Here is a 22275-nt window from a genome sequence, read left to right on the forward strand (position 1 = left end):
CGCTGCTGCTGCTGTCCTCTGCACCTCATGACATACCAGACGATACAATGCGCATCATTGAGAGGTTCGTGATCCTGTTGTATGATCGAACCAGCAAATGCACAGACATTGACAAGGCCAGGAGGAAACTCTTCGCAAGGAAGAACGATGTGCAGCTCATCGCTCCAACGAAGGCAGCTTTGGAGGAACATGTCAAGAGGGCAGTGTATCAAGGTGGACATGTGTGGGGGTCAGATACTGCTGCCAGTACCAGAGCTCCCTCCACCAACCAACTGGGGTTGGTCAAGGACAGTACACACCTTACTGGACCAGGCTAACTGAGGCAGCTCACAGCTGCATTGAGCTGGTTTCTTGCAAGTGCAAGAAAGGGTGTGTGAGGCGCTGCAAGTGCAAAAAGGCTGCCCTTCAGTGCACAGCCCTCTGTGTGTGTGAAGGGGACTGCACATGACGATGAGTCAACAACCTTCATGTACTTGTGGCAATGCTGAACTTGTTAACATGACACTGTTTATGTACACGTATCTTCAGTACCGGTATATACCTAGCCTCAGATACCAGTACACCTAGCCTCAAATACTAGACCATGTAGCATGTCAGTATTATACCTAAGACATTTACAGAACTAAGACATTCTTTTCAAAGTATTGTGTTGAATCCAATATTTGCCTAGATAATTTCCAAATAAAATTATATAACAGACTGTGATAGGTAATATTAAGTTGAAAATGGTACCATTGGATTCCTTGCCCCCAAAAACATACATGTAGATACCAGAATCAAGTCAATAGCTGCATTACGTCCAGAGATAATAGCAAATGTAGATTTCAAGTGGCGGCCATTTTGAAATCCAATATGGCGGACATAAAGAGAGAATTTCAAGTGGCCCAATATCTGAAAATGTTCGCAACATATTAATGTACATTTGTGCCAAATTTGGTGCTTGTATCACAAAATGCACAACAGGTTTGCTATGCTGCTACACTATTTAGGCCCCTTATACCCTTTATATCTTTACAACCTTGAGACTTCTTTGACCCTGACACATTTTAGACCCATTAGACACTCTTTAGACACTTTAGACTCCTTAAAGCCTTTCGACCTCTTCGACTCTCTAGACATGTCACTGCTGTTACAACATACCCTTTAGATTTTTACACCATAGACCTTTTAAGATCCTTTATACCCCCTTAGACCCTTCAGACATCTGTTGACGTGCTCGACTCTTTTTCTGCACACCACACAATCATTTATAGCCTTCTTGCAATGCACAGACTATTTTTTTTTTCAGCTAGTAATGTGCAACCTCCACCCACCCAGAGGATGTGTACTCTGCCAGTTAGAAGTTTGATTGTTTTAATCAGTAGTTTGATTGTTGTTGAGAAGTTTGATTGTTTTAATAAGCAGTTTGATGGCTTTAATGAGCATTTTGATTGGTGTTGAACATTTAGATTGGTGTTGAGAAGTTTGATTGTTTTACTGACAGTTTGTTTTATTGAGCAGTTTTATTGTTGTTGAAGAGTTTGATTGTTGTCAAGCAGTTTGATTATTGTCAAGCAGTTTGATTATATTGTTGAGAAGTTTCTTTGCTTTGATGAGCAGTTTGCTTGTTGTTGCACAGTTTGATTGATGTTGAGCAGTTTGCTTGTTGTTGAGAAGTTTGATTGTTTTTAAGAAGTTTGATTGTTGAAAAATTTGATTAGTTGTTAGCAGTTTAGTTGTTGTTGAGCAGTTTGATTGTTGTTGAGCAGTTTGATTGTTGATGAGAAGTTTCTTTGTTTTGATGAGCAGTTTGATTGGTTTTAAGAAGTTTGATTGTTGTGAAGAAGTTTGATTGTTTTATTGAGCAGTTTGTTTTGTTGAGCAGTTTGATTGTTGTTGAACAGTTTGATTGTTGTTGAACAGTTTGATTGTTGTTAAAAAGTTTGTTGTTGAGCAGTTTGATGTTGAGAAGTTTGATTGTTGTTGAGCAGTTTGGTGTTGAGAAGTTTCATTGCTGTTGAGAAGTTGTTTTTGATTGTTCAGAAGTTTGATTAGTTGTTAACAGTTTGATTGTTGTTGAACAGTTTGTTGATTTTTAAGTTTTATTGTTTTAATAAGCAGTTTGATTGTTGTTGGGAAGTTTGATTGTTGGTGAGCTGTTTAATTGTTGGTGAGCAATTTGATTGTTTTAATGAGCAGTTTGATTGTTGTTCAGCATTATGATTGTTATTGAGCAGTTTGTTTTAATAAGGAGTTTAATTGTTGTTGAGTTATTTTGCTTTTCAATGATTGGCTCAGATGAGTTTAGGAAACAAAACAATTGTTTCTTGAATGATCACATGACATGGAAATGTAAAATCACAGTGAACTTTTCATCCATGGATTCAAATAGGAATAACAGTTCTTTATTACTTAAAAATCAATGCAATCACATAAAAAAAAATTGTTTTATTTTTTGTGTATTTGTTATATTTATTTGTTATATTATTTGTTTATTATATATTTATTTGTTCTGATTCTGTGGACCTTTAAACTGCTTGAATTCCTCCATGACACTCGCCCAAACATCACTTCTCATCCATTCCTGTGCAGGAGAAATGGTGAGGGTAAAAAGCGTTCTCACACCTGTGGGTTTGTTCACCATTACTGTTGCTGCCATCTTCATCATCACAGCAATATTACATCCCAAGGAGTTCTCCTGTCTCATATATGGGCTGCTCTACTATCTCTGTATTCCGAGTGGATACCTTGTTCTCATCATATATTCACTCGTCAACATGTATGACACTTCCTGGGGAACTCGAGACTCCGGGGTCTCTTTCACTGAAAAAGGTTCCAGCTTTAAATTGAAGGGTGGTCGCCCAGCATCTTGGTCCTACTCCTGCTGCGGCGTGAACTTTGGTGTAGCACATGATGAGGAAGAGGAAACAACGATTCCACTAGCTCCTATAGGTACCATAACTGAGTGTACAGCTGTCTGCAGATCTAATCACTTTTCATAATTTGCTCATTGTTTTGAAAAAAGTTGATGTGTTATACAAAACAGTGCACAAAGATGATGCAAACAATTGATACCTGGACCTTTCCTGTGAACCCACACAGATAATGCCATCGAAGAGGAGGTAGACCAAGTTCAGTTGAAGATCCTAAAAATAGTGAACAACTGCACGATTGAGAACCTATCACAGGTCAGTTCATAGATGAGCTTGTACTATTGTGTGATCACTAAATGAGACTTTTCCCACACCCTTCAGAAACATTTTGCCAAAGTGTTGACAGTTGAGTAGATATAAGTATTTATCGTTCTATTCCCATTGTACTTCCGGTCGGTACAATTCCACTCGCATTGTATTTATTGATCGGTCCAGTTCCATTCCCGTTATCATTATCATTGTTTCTCCTTGTAGAGAGAGGTGAGGTTCTGGAAAGAGTTTGTGGTGAAGTACCTGATGCCCAATGAACTACCCCCAACTCAGAAAGTGAAGATGATGGAAGATCTTAAAGAACTTCGAAACAAAGTAACACCACATGCAAATCAGGAGGATGACTTCGCATTCCTTGAATTTTTCTTTCTTTGCTTCTCCTAACAACCTGCACCTCCCACCATCACCATCACCTCCACACCACATTACAAACGATTATTTTTTTTCAAATACCATTCACAGCTAATGTATAATGCGCTGTATGTACAGGGTGTTTCAAAAGAAACGGTGAAGTAGAAACATAACACCTCTTGTGCTAAAAGATGCCTTTAAGAGAAAGGTTTTTATTGCCTCATGAAAAATTGTGGAAACTAATTGTCAAATACAACTCCAGAATCAGTGTTCACCTTCGCTCATTTGTTTTTGGGTTTTTTTCTTCCACATCATCTTCAATATCGTTCTTCCCTTCATGTCTTCAAGACAGCTGTTCACCACCATCTCAGATTATCCCCCATCCAAAAACACACCCCCCACCCCCCCCCCAGACCAAGGCCACAATTCCAAATATCCAGTTTTACCTTCCTGAGAGTTTGCATCTGTACATATCTTGTCCACCCCGTGCGTCCTCTCCCAATGCCTCATTCTTCCCACACCCCTTGTTCGGCCAAATTTCCCTCTATTTATCCTTAAGCACTGCTGTTGGTGGTTCCCTCTCTTTCTCTTTCTCTGACTTTGTCTCCAATTTTTTTTTTTCAAAGAAGAAGAAGGCGATTCCAACCAAAAGTAAAAACTGGATCGACCGCTAATTTGAGCAAAAAAGCAGGAGCAGACCTGGTCTCAGGCGACGTTTCACCAGCTTCACAGCGAGCTTCCTCAAGCCAACAGACCCCGAGCCAACAGACCCCAACAGACCCCACATGTCCGGTTTTTATTTCAATACGACTGCTCATTTCCAGTCACGTGCTGGTGCTCGAGGTCAAATGGAGGAGTGCTTGTTTTATTTTATTTTATTTTGCAAAAGCAAAATATTCGTCAAATCACATCATTGAAGGGTTGCCTTGTTCTTTGTTGTTTTTAGTTACATGTTTTAGAACACAGGCATCATCCCAACTGATGGAAGAGGGGCCTTGTTGTCCCTCTCTGGAAAGGGAAGGGTGATCGCCAAGACTGCAACAACTACCGAGGGGTGACGCTGCTCTCAGTGCCAGGCAAGGTCTTTGCTCGGATAATTCTCAATCAGGTTCGCCATCATCTGCTTGAGCACCAGCGTCCAGAGCAGTCAGGCTTTACACCAAAGAGGTCAACGATTCACCGTATCTTTGCTCTTCGTGTCCTCACCGAATGCAGACAGGAGTTCCAGCAAGGGCTGCTTGCAGCTTATGTTGATCTCTGTCAAGCGTTTGATTCAGTGAATCGGGATGCCCCCTGGAGAATTCTTGGTGTTCGTGGGGTGTCACCAACACTTATCAATCTGATGTCTGAACTATACTTTTGTAATGAGAGTGCTGTGAGTTGTGGTGGTACCATCTCTGACTTATTTCCAGTTGTTACTGGAGTTCATCAGGGGTGTGTACTGCCCCCACATTTTTCAGCACTTATATGGACTGGATTTTTGGGAGGATGTCGGAGAGATCAAGCTGCGGTGCATTGTTTTGGAATGTCAAGATCTCTGACCTTAATTTCGCAGATGATGCAGTCATCTTTGCGGAGACTCTAGATATCCTTTTGGGGACCCTCGAGGTGCTGAATGAGGAGTCGGAGCCACTGTGATTACGGATTTCCTGGGTCAAAACTAAGATCAAGGCTTTCAATGACATATTGGATGCTGCTATCCTGTCTGTAGCTGTTTGTGGTGAGGATGTTGAGGTCGTGGAGAGATTCACTTACCTTGGCAGTGATATTCATGTCTCTGCTGGCTGTGAGCCAGAGGTCAACAGACGTCTGGGTCGGGCCTGGGGAGTCATGGATTCACTGGATCATGGGGTGTGGCGCTGCTGGTACCTGTGCAGGAGGATGAAAGTCTGAGTCTTCAGGTCCTTGGTGCTTCCAGTCTTTTTTTTTCTTCTTTTTTGTATACCTTGTCGAGGCTCGTTTGAGAGCTAACACACAATGCACAGCAAGGGGGGGCATGAAATAAGAGGGGCAGGAGTCGGAAGGACAAAACAGTGGGGAACAGAGACATTAGGAGATCTGTGGAAGGGAGAGGGATGGGGCAGGGAACATGGAGTACACAAGATGGACATTACAGGGACTTTCAGGAAGGAAAGCAGGGAATTTGAAGGAGATGGGTTTGGGGTGGATTAACGAGAGTAGAAAAGATCGAGGATTTTGATGGGGGACTATAAGAGGTGGTGGTGAACAGCTGTTTTGAAGGCCTGGAGGGAAGAATGGGATTGAACAGAGTGAGGGAGTTTATTACAAAGTGGGACAAAAGAGGAATGAAAGAGTGAAGGTGAGCAGTGATTCGTGATTTTGGTAGTTTTACCTGAAGGGGGTTGTTGGCGAACCTCGAGTGCCCTGCGGAAATATGGTGGGGACAAATTACAGACAGAGCAGGGGGGGCGAGACTGGAGAGGAGACGGTAGAAGACAGAAAGACCACCGAACTGCCTGCGGTGATTGAGTGAGAGGCCCAAAGACTCCGCCTCATCGCGGGAGATGCCAATGATCCGAAATGCCTTGGTTTCCACAGCATGAAGCCAAGAAAGGTGGGAGGCAGGAGCACCAGCCCAGAGGGGAAAGCAGTACTCCCTCAGGCTGCGGACGAAAGCTTTGTATGTGGGCAGGAGCTTAGGTGGGCCGAGGAAGGATTTTGCACAATGGATGATTCCAAGTCGGCGACTGGCTTTGAAGGCCAGGTTGGAAATGTCGCTTTCCCAGGAAAGATCGTGGCAGATACTGAGACCCAAAAGCTTGAAAGAAAGGACTTCTTACAGAAGATTGTTGAGAAAGTAGATGGGGGGTTCTAAATGGTCCTTTCGGAGAGACATTGTGAGAGTGTGAGATTTGTCCGGATTGAAAGACATGTTCCACGTGTTGGACCAGTTTGTGATTTTAGCCAGATCTGCAGTGAGCGAAGAAGCTGCTGCTTGCCGATCTGAGAGATGCCAGATGGTACGACAGAGGGTGAATTCCATCAGCAAAGAGATAAAGAGGATTTTCCAGAGAGTCAAAGAGATCATTGATGATAACCAGAAAAAGAATAGGACCCAGAACGCTGCCTTGAGGAACTCCAGCCTGGACAAGAAGAGGGGATGAAAGAACTCCATTTAGGGCCACACGTTGGCTGCGACAGGAGAGGAAGTCTGCGAGCCATGAGTGGAGATGGCCTTGGATACGATAGGAAGAAAGTTTGGTGAGCAGGGCAGGGTGCCAGACCATGTCAAAAGCACGTGATATGGCTCGGATTTCCTGTCTGCCATTGAGGACCTCCATCCATTGTTGTGAGGGCAGAAGCAGCATATCCAGGGTGGAGTGACCTGCTCTGAAACCAAATTGATGATCGGAAATCAAGCCATTGGAGAAGAGGAAGGATTTAATGTCTGAATTAATGAAGCGATGATGGATTCCATAACCTTGCTGATGATTGGGAGAAGGCTAATTGGTCTGTAGTTACATGGATCTGTTTTGCACCTTTTTATGCAGGGCAGTGATGTTTGCTGATTTCTAAGAAGTTTGCAGATGACCTTGAGCAAATGAGAGGGTGAATAGAACAGAGAGAGGATGAGCAAGAGCAGAGGAGCAGGTTTATAGGACACGTGGGCTGATGCAGTCTGGACCGGTTGCAGAATCTGAGTCGACGTTTTACAGCAAGCTCTCCACCTTGTCAGGAGAAAAGGACACAGAGTCCAGGGACAGTTGGGTGCAACTGGGTAAGGTGGGTAGAGAAAGCAATGAGTTTCGGATACAAGATTTCGATGCAATCACCGAGTTTAGGCATTTAGCCTTTTCATATATGCCTGGTGTTGGCTTAATTCTTTGGGTGGTAGGATTTGGATCCGAGGGTCCTGAGTTCAATTCCCTTTCAGCTGTTGAAGTAATACTAGGTGGGGTTAACTCGGCCTGTCATCCTTCCGAGGTCGGCAAAATGAGTGCCGGCATTCTGGTATACTGTGTCAGAGTGGCGACCCGTCCTGGATTGTGCCCAATAGCCAAGGAGACTGCTTAAGCAGCACCAACGCTCTGCACAGAGTATGGTCCCAATCTCCTCTCTCTCTCTCTCTTTTCACATGCGGTATCAGCAGTGCAGCCATTTGATGTAAGGGAGGGGATGGAGGGGGAACGTACACCAGAAACAGATTTGATTAGACGCCACCAGGATTTGGAGGAGGGAGAGAGGTTTGATAGTTCAGACTTGAGATTAGAAAGATGTTGTTTTCTAGCTCTCCTGAGGGTAGATACACACTTGTTCCGAGCTTTATGGAAGGAACTGAAATTACCCTCAGTTGGGTTTGCTTTCCATGAGGTAAAGGCAAGTTCTTTCAGGACAATTGCCTCACCACAAGCTTTAGTGAACCAAGGGCTGGAGGAAGGGGAGGACAACTGAAGACGAGAGTGGATAAATCTGTGCATGAGGGAGAGCAAGTTTCTTTGATAGAATTCCCAGGATGAGTTGATGTTGGAGAAAGTAGCGATGGGAGACCAGTTAGAAGTTTTACGGCTGCTCGGAGACCCTGCCAGTCGGCCTGAATGAAATGCCAGACTCGACGGCGGTGAGGTGGTTCTCTAATAACAACCAGAGAGATGTCCACTTTGACAAGGACGTGGTCATAAGAACCGATTGGAGTGGAGGAAGAGCAGCAGATATTGTCAGGGAAATTTGTTAAAATCAGATCCAGAAGAGATGGAGTACCATTGGTTGAGATCCAGGTTCGGGAAGTTGACCGATTGAGTCAGTCCCAATGAGTCGCAGACGTCTTTTGCTGAAGTGCCATGACAGGTGAGTGAGGTACCCACACCTAGGCAACTTGCATGATGACAATTGAAGTCACCACATATGAGGAAGAGAGAGTTTGGATGAGAAGATAGAAGTTGGTCCTTGTTTTTGGATAGTGAGGTGTAGATGGAGTCATCACTGTTCGGTGGACGGTACAGTACACATATAAACATGAGGTGGGAGTGGAGGGGAAGCCGTAGCCAGAGGTATTCCTGGGGGTGTGGGGGAGTGAGGGCAGTGCTTGGAGAGTGAGGAATAGAGTCTTTGATGAAGAGAGCAACTCCTCCACCAGGACGAGGTTCAGGTCTGTCAAACCAGAGGAGGGAGTAACCGGGGAGAGATACTTGGGAGTCAGACACGTCTTGAGGGAGGCAAGTTTCTGTTCAGCAGATTATGGCTGGTTTGTCAGTGGCAACCTGTATGGAAAGATCTGAAAGGTTTGAGCGAAGACCCTGGATATTTGAAGTCCACACTGTTAATGAAGAGGGAGGGGAGGGGACTTTGGGTGCAGGGGATGGGAGGGGAGCGGAGGGTTGGGCAAGGGAGGAGAGTAGGGAGGTAAGGATAGTTGTTGAAAGAGTGTGGGGGTTTGCAGAATAGCTTGGGGAGGGGGCAGGATGAGGAGGGAAAAGGCTCTGTGGTGCTGGAGGAGAGGGGGGAGAGAGGGGGGGGAAGGCAGTTGAGGATTTGAGGAGGTGGAGTGAAGAGATGGAGGTGAGAGGGCAGGGGAAGGAGGCAGCTTTGTGGAGGGGGGGGCAACTTTAAGAAGAGTTAGTAAGGGAGGTGAATGGTGGGAGAAGGGTGAGTGGGGAGAGTTGAGGGAGAAAGGTAGGAGGGAGGCTTGGAGGGAGAAGAGCGTGATGGTTGCTTTGAGAGGGGTGAGGTGGCACTGAAGTTGGAAAAAAAGAATGGTTGATGGAAAGCGAACATTCATAGCAATTACTGTGCTGTGTATTCTGTTCTACTCATTTTTTTTTCCCCTCACCATTTCAAAATTCAATTCTGCATTAGGTAAATGTTTTCAAGAAAAAGGGACATGTCATGTCCTGTTCGTATAATTACGATGAAAATGCTCGTTCCAATTTTGGCACATGAGGGTGTTTCACAAGGATATATGGTATTGAGTGAAGAAGAAGAAGAAGAAGAAGAAGAAGAAGAAGAAGAAGAAGAAGAAGAGTGGAGTGAAATGGCAGAGATGGAATAAAGCTTGTTTTACTCCTGTGGTCCCGACGTGATTCTTCATAAAACGCAACAGAAATCGTACGTTGGAAAGAATGACAGAATAGATTGTGATTACAATAACTAATTTTTATTTCCATTATAGGTATAATAGATTTTACTTCCCCATGCCACGCTGAGCTATTTATACACCTTAACACAGAAGTTTGTTCAAGGCAGAAATCCCCCTTGGGGAGGGAGCCAATTAGGTCACTACAACCTCCACCATGTGACCCTTATTCCCCCTCGAAAGGTTGGTTAACATCAGATAAATAACAACCAAATGTATCAAGGTCACTCAGAGAGACAGACACCAAATTGCATATTTTAGTATGATGATGCAAGTGTGATAAACCATACCTGACATCATGTGTTCATGCATTAGGATTGCTGACATTGATTGCCAACAAGAGGATTAGGATTGCGAAAAAGAGGGTTAAGATTGCTGACAATGATTGCTAACAAGAGGATGAGGATTGCTCACAAGCAGATTGGGATTATTCGTATTGAATGCAAACAAGAGGATTAGGATTGCTGACATTGATTGCTAACAAGAGGATTAGGATTGCTAAAAAGAGGGTTAGGATTGCTGACATTGATTGCTAACAAGAGGATTAGGATTGCTCACAAGCAGATTGGGATTACTCGTATTGATTGCAAACAAGAGGATTAGGATTGCTAACAAGAGGATTAGGATTGCGAAAAAGAGGGTTAGGATTGCTGACATTGATTGCTAACAAGAGGATTAGGATTGCTAACAAGAGGATGAGGATTGCTAACATTGATTGCTAACAAGAGGATGAGGATTGTGAAAAAGAGGGTTAGGATTGCTGACATTGATTGCTAACAAGAGGATGAGGATTGCTCACAAGCAGATTGGGATTACTCGTATTGATTGCTAACAAGAGGATTAGGATTGCGAAAAAGAGGGTTAGGATTGCTGACATTGATTGCTAACAAGAGGATTAGGATTGCTCACAAGGAGATTGGGATTACTCGTATTGATTGCAAACAAGAGGATGAGGATTGCTCACAAGCAGATTGGGATTACTCGTATTGATTGCAAACAAGAGGATTAGGATTGCTAACAAACGGAATGGGATTGTTAACATTGATTGCTCACAAGATAATTAGGATTGCTAACATTGATTGCTTACAAGAGGATTAGGATTGCTAACATTGATTGCTTTCAAGAGGATTAGGATTGCTAACATTGCTTACAGGAGAATTAGGATTGCCAACATTGATTGCTTACAAGAGAATTATGATTGCTAACATTTATTGCTTACAAGAGAATTAGGACTGTAAACAAACGGAATGGGATTGTTAACATTGATTGCTTACAAGATAATTAGGATTGCTAAAATTGCTTACAAGAGGATTAGGATTGCTAACATTGCTTACAGGAGAATTAGGATTGCTAACATTGATTGCTTACAAGAGGGTTAGGATTGCTTACAAGAGGATTAGGATTGCTAACATTGATTGCTTACAAGAGGATTAGGATTGCCAACATTGCTTACAAGAGGATTAGGATTGCTAACATTGATTTCTTACAAGAGAATTAGGATTGCCAACATTGATTGCTTACAAGAGCATTAGGATTGCTGACATTGATTGCTTACAAGAGAATTAGGATTGCTAACAAACGGAATGGGATTGTTAACATTGATTGCTTACAAGAGTATTAGGATTTTTAACATTGCTTACAAGAAGATTAGGATGGCTAACATTGATTTCTTACAAGATAATTAGGATTGCTAACATTGCTTACAAGAGGATTAGGATTGCTCACATTGATTGCTTACAAGAGGATTCAGATTGCTAACATTGATTGCTTACAGGAGAATTAGGATTGCCAACATTGATTGCTTACAAGAGGATTAGGATTGCTAACATTGATTGCTTACAAGAGAATTAGGATTGCCAACATTGATTTTCTTACAAGAAGATTAGAATGGTTAATATTGATTGCTCACAATTTCTTGCGATATCCCTAAATTTGAGGATGAAGGGCGATCACCCAAAATGTCAGCATTCATTTAATTCCACTGAAGTTTGCCCTCCTTTGTCAACTTTCAATTGGTAAAAGCTGTCGTTCAATTCTTGGTTTATCAGCCATAAGATTGTCAAAAAACACTATTCTACTAATCCATACCTATGATATGAGGTTCCATCATCGTTTATTTGGAAGATCTTTACCGAACCATGCTTTCCTTGCTTTCCCATTCATATATTTCCCACAAGAAGATTAGGATGGCTAATAGAATATGAGTTTCCATGACAACTCCCAAGAATGGTATGGCGACACAGCTTTCCAACAAATTTGTCACAAGGACATTATTTCCTCTGATCTCGTGATGATATCTTTTGTCATGATAAATGCAGCTTGTTTTTGATATTTAATCTGTATAGAGTGCTAGGTTACAAACGAAATGGATCATTGATATTCTTCTCTATCTTCACCCTGTTATTGTAAATCTTGACCACCTCACTCCAAACACATTGTTTTGCAGACAATACTTAATGTAACATTGCACGGTGGTCCTCCTTTTGCATTCCTTTGTCTGCAGGTAGTCTTGCTCTTCTGCATGTGCAACTCTCTATGGATAGTGGCAACACTCTTCTTGCAGCTCTCAGCAGCTGAACTCAGTTTCGATTGGGTGTTGAATCACGCGACAGTGAAAGTGGAACCACTTACAGTAATGTTCCTCGTCTCCTTCGGCACAATGCAAGTGATACAGTTCTTTGCAATGATTTACCATCGGTGAGTATCTCACGTGTCGACCTTTTTCTCACGATCTCACTTGATTCATTCGCAAAACTGCAGATATCTGACTCCCTTTTAGCTCAACTGGAACGTATTTCCAGGGAGCTTATGGGATGGCGCGTCGTCCGTCCATCCGTCCGTCCAAAAATACTTTCAACTTCTTCTCTGAACCTACACATACGATTTCGATTAAACTTCACCACAATGTTCAATCACCATGTATGCGCAAAAGTTTGTTCATGTCTTAAAAAAAACAATCGGGTCCTAAGGGAGTCTATGGGGGTTGTCCCCCCCCCCCCCCAATAGGTATTTGCTTTCTGTTCAGAAACTACACAGGCCATTGTGATGAAACTTGAACATAACCTTCATCACCCATGGCATACCAAAGTTTGTTCATGGCATTAAGAAAATCGGGGTCTGAGGGGGTCTATGGAGGGAGTTTATGGGGGGCTTGCCACCCCCTCCCCCCAAAGAGATATTTGCTTTCTTCTTAGAAACGACACACGCAATTCTGATTAATGCTTGACGACAACCTTAATCACCCATGTTCTACCAAAGTTTGTTCATGACGTTAGAAAAATCGGGCTCTAAAGGGGTTTAAGGGGAGTTGCCCCCCAAAATATGTATTTACTTTCTACTCAGAAACTACACACACAATTCTGATGAAGTTTCACCACAACCATTATCACCCGTGATGTACCAAAGTTTGTTAATGACATTAAAAATAAATCCATAGGTATTTACTTTCTTCTCCATTACATATTTTGTGGGTCATCTATGCCTACGAGTGATGGGGCGCGGTAATTTGGTCACGGGAAACTTGGTCACGGTAAAACCATCACAAGGTAATTTGGTCACAGTAATTCGGTCACGGTAATTCAGTCACAAGGTAATTTGGTCACGGTATAATTATTATTATTTATTATTCATCTGTTCATCTTGTTCTGACCCAATTGTTCATCTGCCTTGATAGGGGCTTGTGGGTGTGACCATATTTTGTGTGTGACCTAATTTATGTAAAAATATGTGTGACGTGATTTAGAAATGATGGGAAGGTGAAAGGAATGATGGGAAAGTGAAAAGTTTGCATCGAAGGCCATTACTCAGAACAGGAGAGAAAGAGGACAGACAATGCTGGTTTTACAATATGGACTATGAGGTTTTTTTTGTTTTGTTTTTTTAGTCATATCTGGATTGAATATTGTGAATCTATCTTCATTACATTGCATGGATAACATGTGGATTCCTATGTATATATTAAATTGAGTAGACAATACATTGTGCAAATTTCTGATTAATTTCTTTTGAAATAACAGAACAACTAAACATATTGTAGCAAAATACTTTAATAAATGAATTATGACCTCAGTTATGTCGCAATTTCTTCCGAAAATATTCTCTATTGAATCGCAGTTTTGTCACGCTCTCAGGACAGATTATCATTTTTTTCTCCAATCAGTCACAATTTCGTTTCATAGGTCGCCAATCCCTCACAAAGTTGTCTCACATTTGTCGCACCTTCTGACTCGCGGAAACTAAATTGAGAAGGGTTCGAGACCGGTTTGAGACAACCGCGACGACTCTGTGACTATTTTGAGACAAAATTTGTCGCACAAATTTTTTGAACATGTTCAAAATTCAAGCGACGTCCTGCGACTCACGCGAGGAAATTGAGAACCACTGCGAACGTTTCGAGACATTTTGGATAATCCCGTTCGCATTTTGTCGCGAGCTGTCGCAGCCCAGTGAGATACAGGCTTTAGCATGCATTCAAAGTTTCAGGCTGTTTGGTTTCACACACACATTTAGTGTGTGTGTGTGTGTGTGTGTATGTGTGTGTGTGTGTGTGTGTGTGTGTGTGTGTGTGTGTGTGTGTGTGTGTGTGTGTGTGTGTGTGTGTGTGTGTGTGTGTGTGTGTGTGTGTGTGTGTGTGTGTCGTTTTTGGCCCGATCTCTCAATGGTGAAGAATCACTTTTTAAAATCTTGTATCCAGATTCGGATTCGGATCTTCACCAAAATCTAATCAGTTCGTCCTTATCACACACCCAACCTCAAGCAACCACGAAATTTCATCAGAATCCATCCACAACTTTTTGAAATAACCTGTACACAAACAAACAGACAGACAAGCCGGTAGGCGGCGATGGGTCGCCGAGCATTGAAACTATAAGATAACAAGCAAACAAACAGACAGGAGAGAAAACGTAACCTCCGTCCACCTTCGGTGGTGGAGGTAATCAAGCCATTCTCAATATGGAGAACATGGAAAATATAAGGAAGGAACTAGCAACTCTTGTACCGCATACGAAAGAGTCCTACTTGCCGATGACATCCTAACAGAACTCTTTAAAGTCTTTAAGGTGGGATGTTGGTTCTTGGAAAGAAGGAAAAGGCGAAGAGTAAGGACTTAAGGAGGATAGTGAGGAAATGCATAATACTGACGATAGATGTTTTTTTGCCTCTTCAATGAATCTATCTAACAAATTGCAATGCTTAATCTTAAAAAGCCAGAAAGTGTTTTGATAATGTAAGAAATCACATATTATCATTTTCCAAACTCTTTGTTGAAGAAGGGCAGATTAATATTACAGATGGATACTAAAAAGGACATGAACATGGTTATAATATACGCAGCTCCATTGAAGCGATGATGTGGCTATTTTGAAGCAATGAGATTTTGTTGGAAAAAGGATAATTTTATACATAACTAGAAGGGCACTCGGTAGAGTGCATACCACCGCCACCTAATGCCTGATCCACGAGAACATATCGAACCCAATACATTTTTGAAATATCATGCTATACAGTACTATGTCGTTTTTGGTCCTTTCTCTAAATGTTGAAGAATCACTTTTAAAATTAAATAATTCTCGTATCCAGATCCGGATCTGGATCTTCACCAAAATCGAATCATTTCTTCCTTGTCACACATCCAACCTGTCCACCAAGTTTCGTATAAATCCGTCCACAACTTTTTGAGATATCCTGTACACAAACAAACAGACAGACAAGCCGGTAGGCGGCGATGGGTCGCCGAGCATTGAAACTATAAGATATAGAGCAAAATGGATGTCATATAGCGGATAGGGAATCACCTTAAGATTATGCATATCGAATCTCATCCAGTTCCATCTACTGATAACTACTCGGTATCCATTTGAATGAAAAGTACCGAAAATGCGGTTTGAAATCGGAAATCCCCAAAAGTTCGAGGGGGTGCTGTGGGTGAACAAAGAGCTAAATCGAAAATCCGGCTTGATCGTTTGTGCACAATGTATTCCAGACGATTAGTGACTTTTCATGACCATCCGACCATAACCCTAGGAGGAGTAGCATTTGGCGCGAAGGCACCTCCAGCTCTCGCATATTATCGATTTTTGCACTAATTTACCTTTGACCCCTGACCTAAGCGAAATCGGTCAATATGTCCTGACGCAACGTTGTAGTACTCATTGAGTACCATGGACCTGCAAAGTTTCATTCGTATCGATGCACTCACCTGGTCGCTAGGGGGCCTTCAATTTTCGCCAATTTTCGCGCATACCCTAATTATAGGGGACGCTGCAGGTAAAGTATTCCATATATCACAAAAACCGGAATATGTTTGATAGAGCATCACCTGTAGATCATTCGTGCCAAATTTCATAACCCTACGTGGGATAATGGCTTTCGGAATTGATTTCACGTGAACGGTACCGATTTTGAAGGTTTTTCGGTTGTTGCTGGGGAACCAAAGCGTCCCTAGCAACCATCACAATTTCCAAAGCACTAGGTCATAAGATGTACCTACCACCTGAGTTTGGTCAAAATCAGCCCACGTTTACTACCAATTATGCTGATGACAAACGAACAAACATCCAAACAAACAGACAGAATTACTGACAATAAGGGTCACCTATTTCGGCGACCCAACAAACACAGAAAGGGGTGAAAACATAACCTCCTTCACTTTCGGTGGCGGAGATAATATATTAATCAAGTGTTAAATGAAGAGGAAATGAAAGAGAGATTGAAGGAATTAGACCGAGTGTTTTCAAAGAAAGATATGATGATTAAAATTAGTGATTTGGTTGTTCAATAAATTATTACACAATTAGAAAAGTTGAAAAATTAATATTTTGAAAATGCAGTTACTTCAAGAAAAGGAATAGATGTAGATATAATTTCAACCTTAAATAAATGGATGACAGACTGAAGACTTTTTTTGGATATACTTTGTGGTTTACAAATCAAGATGTGAATATTGATATCGTCCTATCAGGTGCCCAGCTAAAGGGGCTGTCACACCTTGATGTTTTAGCCAGCGTATGGCAAGGTATCAAAATGTATGTAAAACGCTGGCGTACGCTGAACTATTGATGTTTTTTTAAAAGTTTTTGGCGTATTCATAACGTGTTGGACGTATACATAACGTATTAGTAACGTACACAGAAGAGTTTCAATCACATATAGATAACTTATACCAACGAATGCTGAGCGTGTTGTCGGCGTTCACAACCTATGCCCAACAATAGTCTAACTTATGCATAGTGCGGCAGCGTATCGCTGACAATCACGAGGCGTAGGCTATTAATAGGCTGCGGCTTGACGATTCAAATCATAACCGCACTAGATATTGAAGTGTGAAGCCGCTGTCACACCTTGACGTTTAAGCCAGTGTATGCCGACGTATGAAAAATTTGCCGAACCAAGCTGGCACACGTCGAATACGTTATGGGTAAGTTTTGTATACGTTAAGAGCACGCTGTTAGGAACCTTGGTTCCCTTTGCAATTTCTCTAAAGGAAAGACCTTCAGTTTTAAGGATTGTAATGGTCTGTCTGTCTTCCTTTGTTAATTGTCTTTTTCTCACCATTATGATTGCAATATACTACTTCGTGTAGTCCAATATTGCCCAAATAATGCTTCAGAGCGTGTAGCAACACAGTCTGTCCCAACACTGCTTTTGTCCAGACATTGAGTTTGTACCTAATCAACAAAAGTTGGGACACCTGTAGGAATTGTTTGCATCAACTTTCAAGGCTTAATTTACTTCCATTGCTGCAGAACAGCTGCAGTTGCTAACCCATTACTTGTTCCCTGAAAAGGGCTGAAAAGTTGCTTTTAATAACTCTGAAATTTACATTATTTTTCAGTTCTTGGTAACCTAAACTTTTTTTTAACCTCTGGCAGTTTACTGCTTATCTTTGTACCATTTCAAGGTATTCACTGGACTTGAACTGCTTAAATTTCAGTAAAAACTATAAAAATGGGGGTGTTCTAAAACTTTTGACTGGTCGTGTGATTATACATTCACACTCATGCACGGTTATGATTGTACATACTCATGAATTATGCATACTAAATTATAAGCACACACATACACATGATTATATGCACACACATTGATATACACATACACACTGAATATACGTGATTATACACATATTGTCGTGTTCATGGGATTTAAATCCCTACCTGGACGTTGGCCAATCTTCTCCCTTGGAGACCTACAGCCGAGACTCTCGGAGATTAATGCACGCGCGGGAAATCAGTTTTGCGATGTACCATAACGGCGCAAATTTGTGGACACAAGCAAATTGCATTAACTAAATAATAATTTAATAACAATAATCAAAGATGTACAATGCCAATAATTCAAATTATTATAATGAAAGAAAAACGTGAGATAACCTAAATCTAATTCTTGTTGAGGCGCCTCCACACAGACCTGAATAAAGACAAGGGGACAGGTAATAAATCAAAATAATTCCTTCTTTATTTCAGCACTTAGGCCAAAAAAAAAAAAATGTTACATTGGCGTAACCCGCCCGACCCTAAAAATTCCGCCGACCCTACGGTTTTTTTTTTTAATCGATATCAAGTATCTTGTTGATTGCGATCGCAATCGCAAAAACCCGGAAGTGTTTCGGACAGAACCCGCTGCACGCTGCGCTATGCATATGTCATAGTTTAGCTCGCTGTGTGTGCGTGTGTGTGTGTGTGTGTGTGTGTGTGTGTGTGTGTGTGTGTGTGTGTGTGTGTGTGTGTGTGTGTGTGTGTGTGTGTGTGTGTGTGTGTGTGTGCGTGCGTGCGTGCGTGCGCGAAACGGCTCTGCATATCATCTGTACGAGGGAGAGATATTGCGCCTCGCTCGATCAGTACGTCGTCTGTTGTTTCCAACATGGCCGCGTACTCTATCAAGATTACTGGCATGCTTGGGCCTAAAAAACTGTTCAGCGTCTTACGAAAATGCGACAAAGATGCGAGGCTTGGAGATATCATTCAGGGAATTGCAGACGTAAATTGTGACACTGCTCCAATACTTTCCTCCGTGCAAGCGTCTAGCAGTGATGGAGGGTCCTTTTCGGACGTTTTGGCGGCGGAAAAGGTGTCTATCTTAGACGACTTCGGTTATCGCTTCGTCGTCTCTTGGGACCACAAAAATCTGTTCGATTTAGAATAAATTTGTCTTACCAGAGGTAAAGACATGTTTTGCATGATTTGTTAAAAAAATTACTTCAACTTGGGCGATTATTTGACTTAGAGAGGTTTGACTTCGGCAGAGTTCACTGTATTTGCTATTAAAAATGTTGATATATGTGTGAACAGCACCGAAAAGGCTATAAACCAGCATCTTGTGTATTCCCCTGGAGATGGTGCCTGAGATATCTCAGGCTTGGCAGGGGCTGATTCAGGATCTTGGGGAAAGGGTGGCTTCATCCGCCAAAGGCGAAAGGCCCGAGCCCCAGCAGGAAGTTTGGGGGCCTCCCCAGGGAAAAAAATTTAAAGGGTCTTCATATGGGATTTCCTGGCATCTGACGATAGAATTTACACATCTTAGAGCTGTTGTCAGTGGTGTACCGTCGTACTCAGTAGACAAAGCATTGGAGGGGCCGAGTGTTGTTCGTGAACAATGCTCTGCCCCTCCAATGCTTTGTCTACCATGTACGACAGTACGCCACTGGCTGTTGTAAAAACTACAGTCAACCTTGTCTAAGTCGAATCTGTTAGGACTGAAGAAATAGCTTAGATTTAAAGGTGTAAAAACAAAAGAATATAAAGAGAAGAAGAACTTGATAAGATCTTTGACTTAGGCGATTATTCGACTTATGCAAGTTCGATTTAGGCAAGGTTCACTGTACTAGTTTTTTTTTTGAGTGGGGGGGGGGGTCGCCGACAAAAAGGGGGGGTACTCGAGCCGAGGGAGATTTTGGGAGGGATTTATTAAAAAAAAAAAATCCCTACCTACCTACCCTATTTTTCAGTGACTCGTTACGCCAATGCAACATTTATTTTTTTTTGGCCTTAGCTTCGGGTCGAGGCAAGATGGTCTTTCTGGAATGTGGCGATTGGAGCGCTTCGTAGACGCGCCCAACAAAATGGCGCCAAGCCATTCATCAAGCAGCTCGGAGATGGCACTCGACGTCACGGCTCATGAACCATGCTGTAGCTAATTCTCCAGAGTGAATATGCCGGCGCTCCTCTCCCACAATCGGTCTGTTCACAACAATGGTCCACATGATGAGACAATCTCTGAGACCCCATGAGGAGGCATGCTCTCCTTCCCTCCTCAGAATCGTACACACGTCACGGCTCAACCGAACTGTCAATGGCCAACGTCCTGCTCAACACGCGAGCCAAATTCACCAGCACGATCATGAGAATTGCGCAGCCTTCGTCATGCCGAGAGCAAAAGCAAGATCCTCTCTGTCCTCCGAGTCTCTCGACAGTGTGCATCCCTCCTCCTTAACTACTCGCCTCCTATGCCCTCATCCTATTTATGCATCCCACGTCACGACCATCAATCATCCCTCAGGAGCGTGACTTCGCCTGTTGTCACTCTTTGAAAGCGGGCTTTTGGGACGCGATCCCCACCTTTATTGCCGATCACAAATGGGCAATTACATACTGGAGAAATTATCCCTAATCCTTATCTAATTAGCACGGCACCCCCCCCCCCCATATGGTGACACGTAACACTTAAGCTCACAGTCTCCCTACTTTAAAGTTACATCGAGATGTCTCCTACATGTCCACGGGCCAAGCAACTCTACACAATGCTATCTTATGAAATCCCTTCATCTACTCCACAAACATAACAATATTATATACACACCTACTGAAATGTGATAATAAACATATATGTGATTATATATTATACGTGATGCATGCACATCTCGTTTTTTTCATTTTCTGTTCAGAACAATTCAAATATGTGCGCACGCGCACGCACGCACACACACACACACACACACACACACACACACACACACACACACACACACACACACACACACTAATGGCTGGGTCTGTGCTTGTTCTTGTACACCCCACAGCTTTGAAACTTTGCTGCATATTCTCTCATACAAGGAAAGGAGTAAGTTTTTTTTTTTTTTCTCTTTCTCTGTCTCTCTCAACTACCCAAACCATAAGGCGTAGCCCTTTGACCGAAAGTATAACCATTGATGTTTTATGAAGTGTTAGCATTTCATCAACCGCTTTATCTTTGCCTAGTCCCATTACACTTTACTCCACCAAAATGGCAACCTCAAAGATAGCACTAATAGATGAGGGCCCCGTGTTAACAACACACCTTTCCCTCCTCCCTAACCCCCACCCTCCCTTGTGTCCTCTCCCACAGGAATCAAGGACACGCTAAAAGACCGAGCGGGGAGATTATTCCGCCGTGTGAGCAACATTATGGATGCAGAATCCATTTTTAAGATGTCAGGCTCAACCCTCTCTCTTTCTCAATTGTAATTAAATCCTTTGCTTACGGATAGGACTCTAAAGTCATGCTCCTCATTAAATGCTTCAGAAATCGATGACAACAAATAATTTGCATCAGACGATAAACCCAATGCATTCCCAGGATATCATAATCTGCATTCCTCAGTTTACACGTCATTTAGACGCAAAATGTGGTGCCCATTGTGATTATGTTATAAGATAATACTTGTATTGAATTTTTTCATCTCGCCCAAAGGGATTGTGAGACTATTGTAATGCCCCTGCCTGTCTGTCTGTCTGTCTCTGTGTCCACATCTATGTATTTTTGCTTGAAATAATTTGTTCGCTGAAACCACTTATTCAATTGATGCGAAACTTCAAACATAGGAGGCACTTCCCATGAATAATATTTTACTGATAGCTCTGATGTAATAGGTCACATAGTATAGCAGCCATATTTGATTAAAAAAATTGGACATCTCCAAAACCACTCAACGACAAAAATTTCACCTCCCCATGGGGTATATCCTGCCCATAATTCAAGGGGATATATATATATATATATATATATATATATATATATATATATATATATATATATATATATAATAAAGATGACATCATCAGTAATGTGGTGTTCCAGTCGTAATTGGTTGAATCGAAATCCTTGTCCAAAAATCTGAAACTTCATACGTCTGATCTACGATCAAATGTGAGCTAATGAGTCAATTTATGACGTCATCGGCCATGTGGTCTGGTGGCCATATTAGATTGATAATATAATGTAAAAAAAAAAAAAATCTTCTTCTCCAGAACTGCTTAACAGATCGACGCAAAACTTCATACACAGAATCGACTCGCTATGAGGAGTATAGTTTGAACTTTTTTTTCATTTTCATCTTCATTGATACAACTTAGCCTTAATGTGCACAAAAGTGGTCGTCAAGTATCCTAAAAAAAAAATCAATCAATAAAGCTATGGATAATGGCAATGTATGTGGCATAATAGGGTGCATGGATGATACAGGAATATGGTGGGCCATAGTTGAAACAGGTTCAGTGAATGATGGTATTTTTGTTCAGAATGAGTGCGCGAGGCGAGACTCTGCGCTCTACCGAGTGTCACCATAGTTACCTTTGTTTTCAACATTTGATTATTGTGTCATTTAAAAGAATAAAACCTTTGATTTTTGTCTCCATTTTGTAAAGCATTGTTGTGAGAGGGTCCTAAGTTAAAAGC

At 42.0% G+C, this 22275-nt stretch overlaps 1 protein-coding gene across 1 annotated transcript in view; it reads left to right on the forward strand.

Annotated features, from left to right (window-relative positions):
- Nucleotides 1–22230, forward strand: part of LOC147025951 (chitin synthase chs-2-like) — an 84501-nt gene extending 62271 nt beyond the window's left edge. Inside the window, exons 13-18 of the mRNA XM_085880882.1 lie at nt 2572–2931; nt 3082–3167; nt 3387–3497; nt 12128–12321; nt 20642–20682; nt 20947–22230. Of these exons, the coding sequence (XP_085737008.1) occupies nt 2572–2931; nt 3082–3167; nt 3387–3497; nt 12128–12321; nt 20642–20682; nt 20947–21065 (911 nt within the window). The 3' untranslated portion in view covers nt 21066–22230. The remainder of the gene's footprint in view (nt 1–2571; nt 2932–3081; nt 3168–3386; nt 3498–12127; nt 12322–20641; nt 20683–20946) is intronic.
- The last annotated feature ends 45 nt before the right edge of the window (nt 22231–22275 follow it).

This window comes from Eptatretus burgeri, chromosome 5 (assembly GCF_056783735.1).
Source record: "Eptatretus burgeri isolate ZD-2024b chromosome 5, Ebu_testis_v1, whole genome shotgun sequence".
Classification (NCBI taxonomy): Eukaryota; Metazoa; Chordata; class Myxini; order Myxiniformes; family Myxinidae; genus Eptatretus; species Eptatretus burgeri.